General features: G+C 47.4%; 1 protein-coding gene across 1 annotated transcript; it reads left to right on the top strand.

Moving 5' to 3' along the window:
* Positions 1-1,116: 1,116 nt before the first annotated feature.
* On the top strand, positions 1,117-10,405 carry LOC142774309 (protein cycle-like). Its single transcript, XM_075874705.1, has 7 exons — positions 1,117-1,178; positions 3,203-3,342; positions 3,632-3,711; positions 4,185-4,277; positions 4,956-5,016; positions 7,463-7,721; positions 10,384-10,405. Exons 1-7 carry the CDS (start codon positions 1,117-1,119, stop codon positions 10,403-10,405), a joined length of 717 nt encoding a protein of 238 aa, XP_075730820.1.
* The last annotated feature ends 4,505 nt before the right edge of the window (positions 10,406-14,910 follow it).

The raw sequence follows: 14,910 nt of genomic DNA, 5'->3' as shown, positions 1-14,910 counted from the left end.
GAAGCGGAACCCCGGGATATGTGCAGCTAAGCCACAGATTCTAGCAAACAACCAGGAATAGAATGTGGGGGTGAAGAAAAGGATAATGCACTATCTGCTGCGGCCATTGCCAGAGCCCGCCTCGGCGACGAGGGAGTAGTTGACTATTCCTTCCCCCCTTTCTCCATAGGATCGGCTGAATGGGGTAGCATATTTCGACGATATGCTGGCCCACCACTACATTGTCCTACCCGAACAGGCACTGCGCCGTGCTCCCGACCGGGTTGCAGAAATTAGGTGCCTTTTCTCATCTTCTAACCACTACCACCACCACCAAACAGTCAGGCAAGTTTGACACGTGTACTGGCAGCCGGTTTTTAGAACATCACCCAGCTGCCAGAAGAATCTTGGAAACCAAAGTCATCGGACGTGCGCGAAACTTGGTGACGTGTGCGAAAACGTCGGTGCAGTGCTTTGGTGACCATATTTGGGCATCGTGTGGACTGTGCCCTCTCCACATGCATTGTGCGGTGTCTTTCCTCTCATTCGTGGGTGGAGCACCTAGGTCATGAAGCGCCCTAATGGCGGAAGCCGCGGACAATGTGCCCAGGGTTGGCAACGAGGCGCTATATAAGCCGAAGACTTTCGTCTGTTTGAAGTTCTACATTTCAACAGTTCTCATGTACAGTTTTTGACTTCTCCTTTCAAACTCTTAGTTACTAACCATGTAAATAAATTGTTGTCGTTTTTACGAGCGCCTCATCTGACTTGTTCGACGATGGGTCCTAGGACGGGGGCCCGCTACCAAACTGAGACCCGCAGAACCCGGAGTAGCAACACCCACCAACACCACGAAACCTTGTTGATTCGCCCCAAGAAAACATAACTTTGAGGGCAATGTGACTTTTGAAAGAAAGACTCATAACTGATATTGTAGCACCAGTGTCCACCAAAACACTTGTACAAAAGCCATCTATTTCCGCACGTAGCTTGTTCTTGGACTTCATAACTAGCGGAGGCATCTGAGGCAAATCCTGTTGTGCGACCTCACCTCCATTGGTCGCGCTGGCTAGTTTCCCGATGGCGGCGGTGATGACAGGCGTCGTCCCGGCGAAGGGGATCGATGCGGTCGGCCAGATGGAGGAGTCAAACTACGGTCAGAAGCGGGAGAACTGCCAAGGTGATTTCCCCGCCATGAAGTACTCCTGGAATAGCGGGCCAATGACCGTTGTTGTGACCAGTGACCGCTGGCGGAAACTCTGATGGGTAATGGTATCGGGATGTCGGCTCTCTCTGTCGACGACGGAACCGAGCTATATGCCCGGCGATACCACAACGGTAGCACACAGGAGCTTGGCGGTATGCATTGTACTCCTGGAAGGCATTGCGCTGACGTTGTGGTGGTACAGGTACATCTTCGTTCGGGTCGTAATAGGTGTTGGCTGGCTGATGGGGGTAACTGAAGCGGTCTTCGTACCTCGGCAGCGGGTAGTTATTGCGCTGTGACCTCGGTGGTGAGGGTGGCCTGTAGTTGCAGTCATCGATGCCTGCTGCAGCAATTGACACGGGAAGGCGAGAGGGAGGCGGTGCGGGTGTAGGCTCGTACGGCGTCGGGCGAGCGTGTCGAGTGAGCTCTTCTCGAACGATCTGGCGTATTGCCAACGCGATATCAAGCGGCGTGTATTCGTCAACACTTGCCACGGTGGTTACATTCGGTAGGCGACCGAACTTGGGGGTGATATGTCGCATCTTCAGGGTCTCAAATGTGCGACAGTGGCTTATGACGTCGTTTACCGTAGCAAGGCTGTCTTTGCTGATGAGGAAGTGATACACGTCCTCGGCAATGCCCTTCAACAGGTGGCCAACTTTGTCTTACTCTGACATAGAAGGGTTGACAATCTTGCAGAGCTTCAAGATTGCCTCGACATAGTCGTGCACGTCTCTCCTGGGATCTGCGCTTTCTGCAGTAACGTTTGTTCCGCTTGCTTTATCTTAGCTACGAAGTCTCTGAAGCACGCTCTTATTTCGGAAATGAAGTGATCCCATGACGTGAGGGCATCTTCGTGGTTCTCGTACCACACGAGTGCTGTGCCTGAATACTACATTGGTCATCTGGGTCGCCGAGTCCCACTGGTAGTATTTGCTCACCCGTTTGTAGTGTGTGAGCCAGGCTTCAACGTCCTCGCCAGATTTGCTACCGAATGTGTGAGGCACTATCAGATCTTCATGCAAGCAGGAACCAGCCGGACGCGAACCTGGCACTAGCGGTGCTGCTGGGACTGGTAGAAGGTCTGCAGCTGCGGGGATCCGGTTTCCTTCTTCGCCGTGAGACATCTCAGCTGCCAGTGGTAAAGGGGGCAGTCCAGCAAGGCGGTGGCTTCGTCGTAAATCAGGCGCTTGAAGCGTCGCGTTGCTTGGTTGATTACCCAGCACCTCCACCACAAAACTGTTACGGTTGAATTAAAGGATAGGTGGATTTATTTACAGAGTGAGGATGAATTTCGACAGTCGCGGTAAAGATAGAGTCCTCGGGCCGCACCAGACAGCGTCGTCTTTCTCTTCTACCTACCCGGCACATATTACAGCCCGGCTCATACCGTAGCAATATTCTTTTTTTTTCAATATTTTTAGCTGCGAAAAGCACTTGTCTTGCGCTCCTTTCTGTTTTTTCATGCGCTTAAAACACAGCTATACCATGCTTTCAATTTTGTCAAGGAAAGCTTTTCATGAGTTTCAGATTTCAGTGGCGGTGGGCCGGTGGCGTCATGTGCCAAAACACCCGACGCCAGCGAGCGTATGCAAATTCCGTTTCCGATGGTGCGCCGACCATACGCGCATTTGTACGTATGTGAGGCCCCCTTGTCCCCCTTGCCCCCCTTCCCCGGCTGATAAGCCTATGGCATATGCTAAGTGTTCACAGTCAGATGACAAGAAATCTTGCCATCTGACTGTCAAGAAGTCTTTGTTTTTTTGTTTTTTTTTTTGTTTGAGCTAGTGCAGTTCGATGACTTTTGCTTTTTGCTACGTGTACACTGTAAAAGAATTTGTGCCAGAGTTTTGTGCCTCTTTTGAAGTAAGTGTAGCCTATAACTTCTTTTATTTCTTCATGCCAAAGCACGACAATGAATTGACATCGTAAATACGTTACCGTGGTGAAGGCGACGTTCTAAGTGTTTCGCTAAACGTTCAGCCAACTGTCTCACGGCTGAAGCTGAATTTGCAGGTACAACCAGAGCAAGATCGAGAAGCGTCGCCGGGACAAGATGAACATGTACACCAGCGATATGGCCTCCTTGGTACCCATGTGCAAGGCCATGTTCCGGAAGCTGGACAAGTTGACCGTACTGGTCATCAAGACCATACGTGATACATGATCGTCATGATCACTTGGGTCGGCTTAAAATGTTCCTTCGAATGCGTGTGCTTTACAGAAACTTAGCTGGACATTTACTGCACTGTTAATTACTGATGATTGCACAGAAAACGATGCCTTGCATTCGTTCAGCGACTGTTCGTTGTGCTGCGATACGTCGCAGCGCTTGCTCACATTACCAATATCAGTCCGCCAATCAATCTCATTAGTCGACTCATGGATGTTGGTGGTGGGTGGTTGTATTCAGTTCATACCAATAATTTGTCTTCAATCGTGCAGGTTCCATGAATTCGTACATAGAAGGGCACTACAAGGCCCCACGGTTGTCGGACGAGGACGTCAAAAACGTTGTCTTACAGGTAAGTGATAGCATAACTTGAATTCTGAAAGTTTATTCCCCTAAATAACCTTCGTGTAACTCACGTTCGAAGTTACCCACAAAGCTTATTTTTACTTGCGATCAAGGTAGCAATCCACTAGCAATCTCTCGTCGTATTTACTGCAGCTACTCTGAGACTGTCTTTATCGGACATTGTTTGGTGACACGTCGCACATTCTTCGGTACTCCCGCACGGATGAGATTCTGCAGCAAAAACCGCAAACGTTTTCATCAGATGATAACCACGCGGCAGAAGATTTACTCTCTGCGAATGCTTATCGTGAAAAATCGAAGTTCATAAGCTATAGCTAGTGTGACGTGAGGGTTTCCTACAATGACTTTAATCGAACTCTTTCAATGAGGCATTCAAGAACATGTAGTATAAAGACTGACAAAACCATTTAAAAAGGTCTTACCTAAGGTATTTCTGATGGTTTCTTTTTTTTTTTGCAGGGTGCTTATGGTTTTATGTTTGTTATGAGCTGTGACTGCGGTCGCATCCTATTCAGGTCGGAGTCGGTGCAACAGACGCTCAACTACACTCAGGTCGGGGAGAAAACACCGTGGCATTCTCTCACACGCATCTAGGTGTCGGCGTAAAACACGTGGTTGATCCCTCTCCTAAGGAATCATTATAACACAATAGTGAAACGCGTCCTCACAGAGGTACTCGGGCATTCATAGTGCATCGTTTCATACCAAGGGCGAAGGAAAGAATGCTGCAGCAACAAACTGCAATGTTCCGCGAAGAATGGCAAGCAACCCGAAATTCGCAGCGCGCACCTCAAGCAGAACGCACGCACGAATTGAGCATATGCAAGATGAATTCGGACAAACAACTGTCACAAATTTTACTTGGTGTGTGAGTAGCTCGCTTCTTTCGTAAACACGGCGGTGGTAGTGATCGAATAGATGTTGGTGCTCTCTTCAACTTTAACTTCAAAGCAAATGTACGGTGGAAGCACAAGAGGTACAAAGCACCCAAATCCCGAGATAAGCGTGCGCGTGAATGAGCCACTACACTAGAGAACATCTAACGCACTTTAGTGACGCCGACCACGCTATGTGGAGGCGCTAGGGAGCCTTTATGGGCGCGTGCCTCGGAGCCGGCGCCCACATGCACAGCGACGCGCGCGTTGGCATGGCACGACGACCTTTGAAGCGCGCCCGCCCACCGTGCGCCCGTTGTGCCACATCGTAACTGATTACTAAAACGTGCTGCAGTTTTCAAGCTCTGAAGACCGCCAGCGGTACATGGTGTATATAAATGGTTCTCCGGCAACATGTTGGAGAAGGGTCGCTCTGTGGTTTAGTGGTTAGCGTGGCGCACTGTGGAGCGCGAGGTCGCTGGTTCAGCGCCCCGCCGCGGTATTATTCCTTCTCTTTTTTTTTCTTTGCAATATGTAAATAAATATTTCACGACACCATATTCGTGACGGAAATACGTCATAGATCCGTGGTAGACCCCGGTACAAAACACTTTCGTATTAAAAAGACGGAAATAGTGCTGCAGTTCACTTATCTTGTTTTTCATAAATATGTAGTAGAAAAAGACTCACAAGAGCTTCGACGACCAATGTTTCCGAGTCCGAGTTGGGAATATGTGACTGAAAGAGAGAGAGAAGAATGTAAGGAGGAATCATTGAGAAGTTGAAGTAGAATTCTGTCGTGTTGAAATCCGCTCGAAGTGATCAGTTAGAGAAAGAAAAGGGAGAGAGAAAGAACCGGAGAAGAAAATCGGGGAGATTAAGCAAGCTTTGGCTCGGCTGGCTACCCTACACTTGGGATTGGGGAAAAGGGGGAATGATGGAAAGGAAAGGATAAAAGATGAACAGTAAGAAATGGATGAGCACAGTCGTGGTGCGTAGTTTTCATAGGAAGAAAGAACTAATTATTATTAGTAAAGGGGACAAAAAAATAGGATGAATAAGATGTTCTTGTCCAAACAAATTAGGTAATAAAGTGTCACTACTCCACAACGAGAATCGCCACCTTCCCGTCAAAATGAAACCAACCCAGCCCTCACGCTTCACATAAGTGGTAGCAAGGCAGATATTTTCACATGATTTGCCTTGCTCGGGTGAGTCGGTTACCCATGGAGATAACTTTTATTAGTGCGACACATCACATATAAAAAAACGAAAAGACGACACAGACGTCAAGAACGGTAGGCGTTGATTGTAAACTCGTGAGCAGGACTGGCCGGTAGAGACGAACTTGGTGGTACAGCTCAGAACGCGAGATCTTGCATATCACCTCTCAGGACCCTTAATTCTATCACCACGACACTCGTCTAGGATATGCAAGATCCTGAGATGTACTGCCAAGTGCGTCTCTACCGGCAAGTACTGTTCATGATTTTGCGTTAAGCGCCTACCTTTCTTGACGTCTATGTCGTCGTTTTCTTTTTTTTTTTCATATCTGCCGCGTTAATACAAGCCTTGGCTCAGGGGGTGCTCGCTTGAAGTATTGGAAGATTTTGGCTTCTCCTCGAAATGAGCGAATCAAGGTTACAGTGACGGTGTGTGTTCATGCGCGTGTGTGGGGTATGAGTATTGTTTCATTATACCATAGAAGGCGTTACTAGTGTTGTAAAAAAAAAGCTAAACGAGAAAGTCTTTACAGGTGACCGTAACCAAAAATGATTTATTGATATGTGGGGTTTAACGTCCTAAAACCACCGTATGATTATGAGAGACGCCGTAGTGGAGGGCTCTGGAAATCGCAACCACCTGGGGTTCTTTAACGTGCACCCAAATCTGAGCACACAAGCCTACAACATTTCCGCCTCCATCGGAAATGCAGCCGCCGCAGCCGGGATTCGAACCCGCGACCTGCGGGTCAGCAGCCAAGTTCCTTAGCCACTAGACCACCGCGGCGGGGCAACCGTAACCAAAAATAAAAACACCGTTTCTTGTAACTATACTGCGAACAAGATCATTAACAGCTAGACAAACAAGGCATCGTTGACTATTTTACGCGTGCGCCTGGTTGACACTATTTTTTACTCATAACCTTGCCGTACCAGTACCACCTAAGTTTACGCCGTGCTACAAGATAGAGCCATATGCACAAAAACGAATGTGTGAAGTCGGTGTCCCGTGAGCTTGTTGTTCTCATGCCACTACATACAAGGCTGAGAAATCGATAGTGCAAAAATCCAAAATGGCACCTCCCATGAATCGGAAGTACTATTGTTCATGTATTGCTAAAATCCTTTCTCTCATTAGCTTTTTGTAACGAAAGCCTGAACTCTGGAAATTCTGAAAAAGCAAAAGTCCAGGAGAACAGTGTAGGCTGAAGTGAAGGAAAATTGGTATGCACGGAGGGTCGCTCGTGCCGATGTTTCGGCGAGTAGACTTGCCTTACAGCCTTGAAGTTAGACATCCTGTGCTCCCGATTTTTAAAAGTCTTTTATAGCTCTGTAAAAGCACGTTGTCCTTTTTGAACGTACGTTTATTCTTCTGTCGTATGCATATGTCGGCGAACTCACTCATAAGTCAAATCAATCGGACTCACCCAGACTCAGATCGAGCCGTGAGCCTGAGCATGGTCCTGTGTGAGTCCGAGTGAGTCAGGCTCAGAAAAAGGTTGGTAAGTCTGGGTCCGAGTGAGTGCAGAGCCCTAGATATGTTTCATGAGTAGAGTTTGAGTAAGCTGCACAGTTTCTGCCGACCTATGACCCTATGTATTCGTCATGACACGTGACCTATTGGGCCCAGTTCACGCAGCGATGCTGCCGCTGGAAGGGGAATTTCCGCAGCGGCAGAGCAGGCTGTGTCCCGGTGTTCGTCGCTTCTTCTTCTGTCGGATGAAATGCAAGATGCAGGTGACCGTCAAGGAGGAGGCCTACACCACGACGGGAGGCCAACGACGCCGCAAGTCGCACACCTTCGACCACCGCTACTCGGTCGTCCACTGCACCGGCTACCTCAAGTCATGGACCATGCTCAGTTTGTCCGAAGACGCCCCAGCGGACAACAGTGAAGGGTACGAAGACTACGCAAGCGCATTGTTGGTTAGAAAAGTGGCGGCGAGGGCCAGTTGGTATGGCAGCGCTCGTCTTTGTTTGTCTATTTGTCGTAGTCGTAAGTTCATGCCATAGCAGTCATCATGAATACACCATCTTTCTTTTATTGCGATAGCAATTATATGGACACTCTGGACTGGATTTTGCCGCCGGCGTCAGTGTCGCCGTCACTCACCTTATATGTATACGTATGTATATATTTGTTCAAACAGCAAGCTATTTATATCTACCACTAACCACTGCTGATGGGCATCTCGGGGGGAATTATCGTGTTTTCATCATTACCAGCAAGATGGCGCAACGAGCGCGCGTCGCCACATCACGTGGCGGCGCGTGCTCTAATCTCCCATGCGTACTTTTCTCCGCTTAGAGGAAGGGAGCCTCACTCCCGTGTACGTCCTTCTCTTCGGTGGGGAGTAGGAGAGAATCGTAAGTCTTGGCTGGCCTTAAACTTTACCTGGAACAATTTTGTTGTAGTTACCGGGCGCACAACGGTACAGTATACTAGAAGGAGGCAGTGGAATGAACGAGGCGGCCGCGCCGCATCTCCGCTTATTCTCCAGCTGGTGACAGTAGCGGCGGCGCTGTAGTCGCATGGTACTGAATATTTCGGGAGCGTCTACATTGGGAGCGCGCGCGTCGTATCCTGCGAAAGCATGTAATTGCTTGTTTTTAGCGCATTTAATGCGTTTCAGAGGCTTTATGATTGTATGCACACCTGCTACGCGCCATGGTGCACGAGTGAATATGCACGCTTGCCTAAATTGTGTTAAGACATCCACTGTTTCAAGCAACGTTAGTAGATTATTATCTAGTAACGTCGGTTTCAAAAACCTGCCGCCCCCCCCCGCCCTCCCTCTAAAAAACACGTTTACAATCGAAATTTGCACGGATCCGCCTAGCTTCTCACTCAAGGAGCGCTTTGATAAACGCTACATCATAAGTGGCTATATACTGGCGAACTATAAACAGAGGAGAAGTATTAAAACTACGATTGAATCATACGCTCGTTTTCTCGGCAGTCTCTAAGATATCCAGACCACTGTTCTTCACATGAGTCCACATGCGCTCGATTGTTTCATGAGAAGCCCGGGAATAAGTATTGTTGTCAGAACTTTTATATCTGCGACGACTCAGTTTTATCATGCCAGTTTTGGGGAAGATAATAATTAATGCTTTCTGAAAGGCTTATCTCGTTTTAACCGCATGCTTTCGTGCGTACTTTGCTTCTTTTTTTAAAGCTCCAAGGGCTAATAATACCAAGAGGCCGAGCCAGGGAGCCGAGATGGAGGAACGGCTGTACCTCCGAGTCATGAACTGTACGCAAAAGGGGTTATCTTAAAGCTTTATATATAACCCGTGTGTTAATCAGCGTAAATTCACTGTAACCAGTTCTCATTTTGTATCGACAGCTTAAATTTTGTTGCTTTCCAAGTATTTTAGTGGTGTAACACATATTGAAAGCCAGCAAATTTATAACAATGTTTTGTATTATAAGTGCTGACCCGCAGGTCGCGGGATCGAATCCCGGCCGCATTTTCGATGGAGGCGAAAATGCTTGAGGCCCGTGTGCTTAGCTTTAGGTTCATGTTAAAGAACACCAGGTGGTCAAAATTTCTGAGCCCCATTACTACGGTGTCCCTCATAATCATATCCTGGTTTTGGGACGTTAAACACTAAGCAGTATTGGCTGAAAAAAAGAAACATGTCGAACAAAGACTCTTCACACGACGAGTAATACCATCATTGTCTACAGTTCTCACGGTGGCTACTTGTTTTACTTCCAAGACAGAGGTGACAGTTTTCTTCTAATTCTTGTTGTTTCGAACGACGCGTTACTTACATGCCGGAACCCAAGTTTTTTAAAAGGGCACGAACGATTCTAATAGCACAATAAATATGCAATAGCGAATACGTGAAACAAGTGCATCAACAATTTCTCGCTTAAATAAGATTGTGATCCACTCGCATATACTTACCACAGTAAGAGAACTTGCCTGTAGTTTTACGTTCTGCTTCTTCATCCGAGATCTGGACCTGCTGAACAGCTTCGTGAGTCAGGACAGCCATGGCGGTCATCATAAGCTTGCTGGAAGCGGACGCTGAACTTGGTGGACCGGTGGAATTCAGTGGCATGCCGTGGCCCTTCCCTTGAAGCACCCGTTCGCACTCCTGTTTGCACGGACCTCTCGCGAACCATTTCTCGCGTCGAACAGAGAAGAATACAGCATCTATAGACACTCATGCGAAGACATTGCATCTAGTCTGTAGTGACTCCGAAGTTTGTTACGTTACCGCGCACAACTCTATTTCACGCTTCGGTAAAGACCAAGCCCAGCAGGAAACGTTTCAGAAACTGACGTCCATCTCTTCCAGCACGGTTCGCGGTACACCACATGGCGTGCTTGTCGTAGAGTGCTGATTTTATTATTTAGGTTCCGCTGTGTTTTAACAGCAAGTTCTGGTTCTATGCAGCGATGTCGGTTGTGCTCTACTATTTCCCTGTCCACAGATTGACGTGTGACCATGTCATATAGCCGCTTCGCAAGCATCGTTAAAATAAACTGTATACCCTTGCTGCGCATTCCCTGAATGCGTAAACTCACACATTTGGAATCGCAGGCCTCCGAAAAAGATTTACTAAGAGGCACTGTGACGGAGCACTGCGCTGACAGTGGTAGAGATCACTTGCAATCGGACTGGAACACGTTAGAAGCAGCTTGTACAGTATACTCGTAAGCAGGCGAAACAAATGTCAGATTTACCTCGTTTCTGTGTCGTCTTCTTTGCAAAGTGTCTGCCGATTCCCAAACCGTTAGCCCTCGAAGGCACGTGATCTGTTGCGGGCTTTCACTGACACGCAGATGGAAGTAGTGATAGAGGTACGATTCTGTATACGCATCATGCCATATTCGATAAGCCTAGTCATCGCAGCCATGTTGGCGACGTGAGCTGTGATACCACGGAATATACCAAAGCACCACTCTACTTGCGGCAAAGGCAAATATAGTTAAAACCGAGCCACAGTCCGAGTCACGTTGTGTAAGTTTGAACGGCGTGCTTGAATCATGTTGTGTTCAGTGGCGTAACTAGGGGGGGGCAAGGGGGTACAAGTGCCCCGGGCGCCACTAGGGAGGGGGCGCCAAGCCGAGTCCTCGGGTTGGCGCCCCCTGGAAAGGTTGTCAATGTTTTTTTCCGTAAAACCGCCTGGAAGGGGGGAGGGGCGAGGTTGTAATGTACGACTGGAAGTGGGGATGGTGGTGAAGGAAAGGGTTGCCGCAATGGCTTTTGCATCGGGAAAAGGATCCTCTATTTTCATTTTGCTGCGCTACCTCCGTGCCTTCCCATGACCCTCGGCTAAGCTTTGTTTTGTGCTCCGCAGCACTGGGTTAGATGAGTTTCAGCGAACCCCACCAGCCTCCCAAACCACTTACTGAAAGCTTCCCTGAAACCAACCACGTACGTAAACAAAATAAAATAAAAAAGTTCGAATGCACCTTTTTTGAGTAAGAACAGAAAACTCCAACGAAATAGCCGATCGTCCAACGACTAATCGTCCACGCAGCGGCGGAAGGAAGGGCGAATATAATCCGTGACCTCGGCACCAAAGGCTAAACAAAGGCGTTTATTCGCAGAGTTCTCTGGAGGAAAGACGGAGAAAGCGTGACACGACGGCGACGTTTGTTGATTCCCTGCATCGCGGGCGCCAGCAAAGCAATAGAAGGGCGGGGGTCAACGTTTCCCACATGCCATCCACCGCCATGGGCAGGTTCATCCTTTGGCCCAAAGAACACGCACCTGCGAAAAAAGCGCAGAGCGTAGTGTACCCGACAGCATGTGCCGACTGCCCCGCTTCGTACGTTGGAGAAACCAAGAACTTCCCTGAAAGAATGCGGCCGCACAAGGATGACCTCCATCAATGGAACAGCGAACGGAGCGAAACGGCAGAACACTCCGACCAGTTTAACCCCCATACCAGACCCGAGGGCGCGGTGTCTAGCTGGTTGCTTTGTTTTGTACTCACCCTGCATTCCTTGGGATGCACAAATAGCGCGAAAGCTTAGGTACGAGAAACTTGGGCCTGGGAAGCGCCCGTGCCGTCAAGATTTTTGCAGTGTGGACTGGAAGAGAACAATGACGGGTAAGGGACTTCCGGAAGTTTGAATAAAAAAAGAAAAATACTATACAAAAACGCGGGCGTAGCTCATCGAAATCAGAACTGGTGGCCCTTGGCCTCCGAAATGGCCCGCCGCGCGCCAGTAGGCAATCGCGGAAGCCTACATTAGCGCTTTTAATGGGGGGGGGGCGCGGAAATTATCACGGGCATAATGAGGGGCGCGGAAATATATTTGCCCTGGGCGCCGTCCTATCTAGTTACGCCACTGGTTGTGTTTTAACCACTGTGACCTTAACGATAATCGTGAAGGCTTTGTTCGTACCCCGCCGCGGTGGTCTAGTGGCTAAGGTACTCGGCTGCTGACCCGCAGGTCGTGGGTTCAAATCCCGGCTGCGGTGGCTGCATTTCCTATGGAGGCGGAAATTGTAGGCCCGTGTGCTCAGATTTGGGTTGGGTGCACGTTAAAGAACCCCAGCTGGTCAAAATTTGCGCAGCCCTCCACTACGGCGTCTCTCATAATCATATGATGGCTCTGGGACGTTAAACCCTACATATCAATCATTCAAGGCTTTGTTCGTGTCATAAATTTCCCAAGCAAATGAAGATATGCAGCCAACTAAATTGAGCGATGATTCTGTGTTCGCCGTAAGGTGTCCGTTGCGACGGGTTCAAAATAAATGAAATGGTGCAATAATATTCCATAGTGTATATGGGGAAAACCCACGGAAAGTGTGTGCGTAAAATGAAAAACCGAATATGCGAATATTTGTGCCGAGATTAAGGTCATTACATAAAGACGCGATGTTATTGTTCCATGGCCTATTGTATTAAATCTATTCGCTTTCTTTTATTCAAAATACGCGTGTTTGAAGGATTATGACATATTTGTTGTTGTCGTCATTATTATTGTACCCTTGTGCCATTGCAGCGTCGTTTTCCGCAACGAGCAATTCTGTCCTTCCTTCCTTCCTTCCTTCCTTCCTTCCTTCCTTCCTTCCTTCCTTCCTTCCTCCCTCCCTCCCTCCCTCCCTCCCTCCCTCCCTCTGGGTACTCATAACACAGGTAACACACGATCCCGATTTGAAGCATTCTATTAAGCGATGAATTGGCATTTGAAACTTCATTGCAAAATGTTCACGTGGAACAGTGCACTACGAATCTACCCGAGGGTGCTACTTTCTTAATCGGTGCACATGTGGCTATCGGGGAGCCTTGTTCAGCGAGTGAGTTCTGCAGAATCCCGCAAGGCTTATATGAAAGGGACCAATGACAGCCACACTTTGATAGCATGAACCCACGAAATCCGCAAGGATTTCTTGAAACAAAGCTCTTCTAGTTGAAGGAAACTTCGTCCTGGTTCCCGAACCAGGACAAATTTTTCTTCAACAAGAACAATTTCATCTACGTACTTTTATTCTTTTGTTTATGTGGGAGAGAGAGATAAACGAAAAAGAAAGGCAGGGAGGTTAATCAAGCTCGGAGTTCGGTCATTGGGCTACCCTACTGTACTAGACATCCATTGCAGTAAAATGGTTCACATGGTAAAGTATCTTCACTAAAATTAGGACCTCAATTCAAAGGTTTCAACTTCGCTCAACATGTCGCTATAAAGCGAACAAGAAAGACTGCACGTCCATGTTACATGATAATAGAGTTGTCAAAGTGGAGAACTTTGCAATTTGTTACGTTAGCCTAGAGCCTGTGCTTATTGGGAGAAAGTATGAGAAATTGGAAGACCTTTACACTTATCCATGCAACTCCTCTTTCATAAACACATTTTTAGCTTCCAAGCTTTCATAGCTCTGCTTCTGGCCTGTTTCGGATATCGCACTGAAATGTGTCAGGCTGCCTTTCAGGAGGAAGTATGCTGTATTTCCAATGAAACACCTGCAGTGATATTTGTTAGAGTTCTTTTTACGCTTTGTAATTTTACTTCGTGCCCTTCAACTAGCTGCTTTTAACTTTATATTATTTTTGAAAGGCATGTGTTCATACTTGTCTGAGACGGTCTGTTTCTTTCCAAGCTCAGCAGTCTGCCATTATAAGAAGTGTGGCTGCAGTTAGGTTCTTTCTGTCCTGTACAGAACTGTACATCTAGTATATTTAACCTACCATATAAGCTTTTATGTAACCTTGAGCTACTAAGAACAAAGAAAAGCATGGAATGAAGCTGCATAAAGTAGTTATTGTTTGTAAATCCTTCTTTTTTGTGTTGCTTGTTGCTTTTCTTAGATGTCTTACTTATGTGTTTTGTTATGTTTTGCTTCTTCGTGTATCTTGAGTAGGCAGATTTGCCGTGGTAGAATATTCTGAAGAAGGCGACAGCTTGGCTGTTGTGCATGCGTCGTGGCTTAATGACGGTAGAAATCAGACGCATTGGCCAATCATAAAAAGTTCTACAAAGCTTTGTCACGCCATCACCGAGGGAGCAACAACATCAGGTCCAATTGTGTGGTGAAAAGCTGGGCTGGTATGATTGCACTTATGCTTCTTGCGTTCCCTGCACTGATATGTATATTTTTCAGAAACTTATGAGAAGGCATTAGAAATTCAGCGACATTTGGAATACTATTCAGAAATGAGCGAGGAGGAAGAGTTGGGCCGATGTAAAAGAAAAAAAAAACTGCCTTGCCACCGAAGAATACCTACCAATGAAGACGAAGCTGGTTATTGATAGTCGCAACAATAAATCATTTTTCTGGTCACTTGATGTTTAATTACTTGGTTTCTGAATAATTGTCTAGATTTATTCATGCTAGAAAAAAAGCGTGTTGATTGGATGAGGAATATGCTTTTCTATAGAGTAACTGGCTCCCTCAAGTGAAGACAGGGGGGGGGGGGGGGGGTGGATGGCCCACCCTTTCGGCAAGTCTCTCAAGTATGAGCGCAGCCAGAAATGATTTTCGGAGGGAGGGGGAGCGGGTTCATTTGTACTTTTTGCTTGTTCATGCATGTCTTTGGTTGTGTGGGTGTATATATACACAAGCAAAATGAAAAATAAGGGGTGGGGATTAACTCCCCGTACCACCCTG

The sequence above is a fragment of the Rhipicephalus microplus genome, chromosome 10 (assembly GCF_043290135.1).
Source record: "Rhipicephalus microplus isolate Deutch F79 chromosome 10, USDA_Rmic, whole genome shotgun sequence".
NCBI classification, from domain to species: domain Eukaryota; kingdom Metazoa; phylum Arthropoda; class Arachnida; order Ixodida; family Ixodidae; genus Rhipicephalus; species Rhipicephalus microplus.
This window is presented reverse-complemented; position numbering and strand designations above follow the sequence as displayed.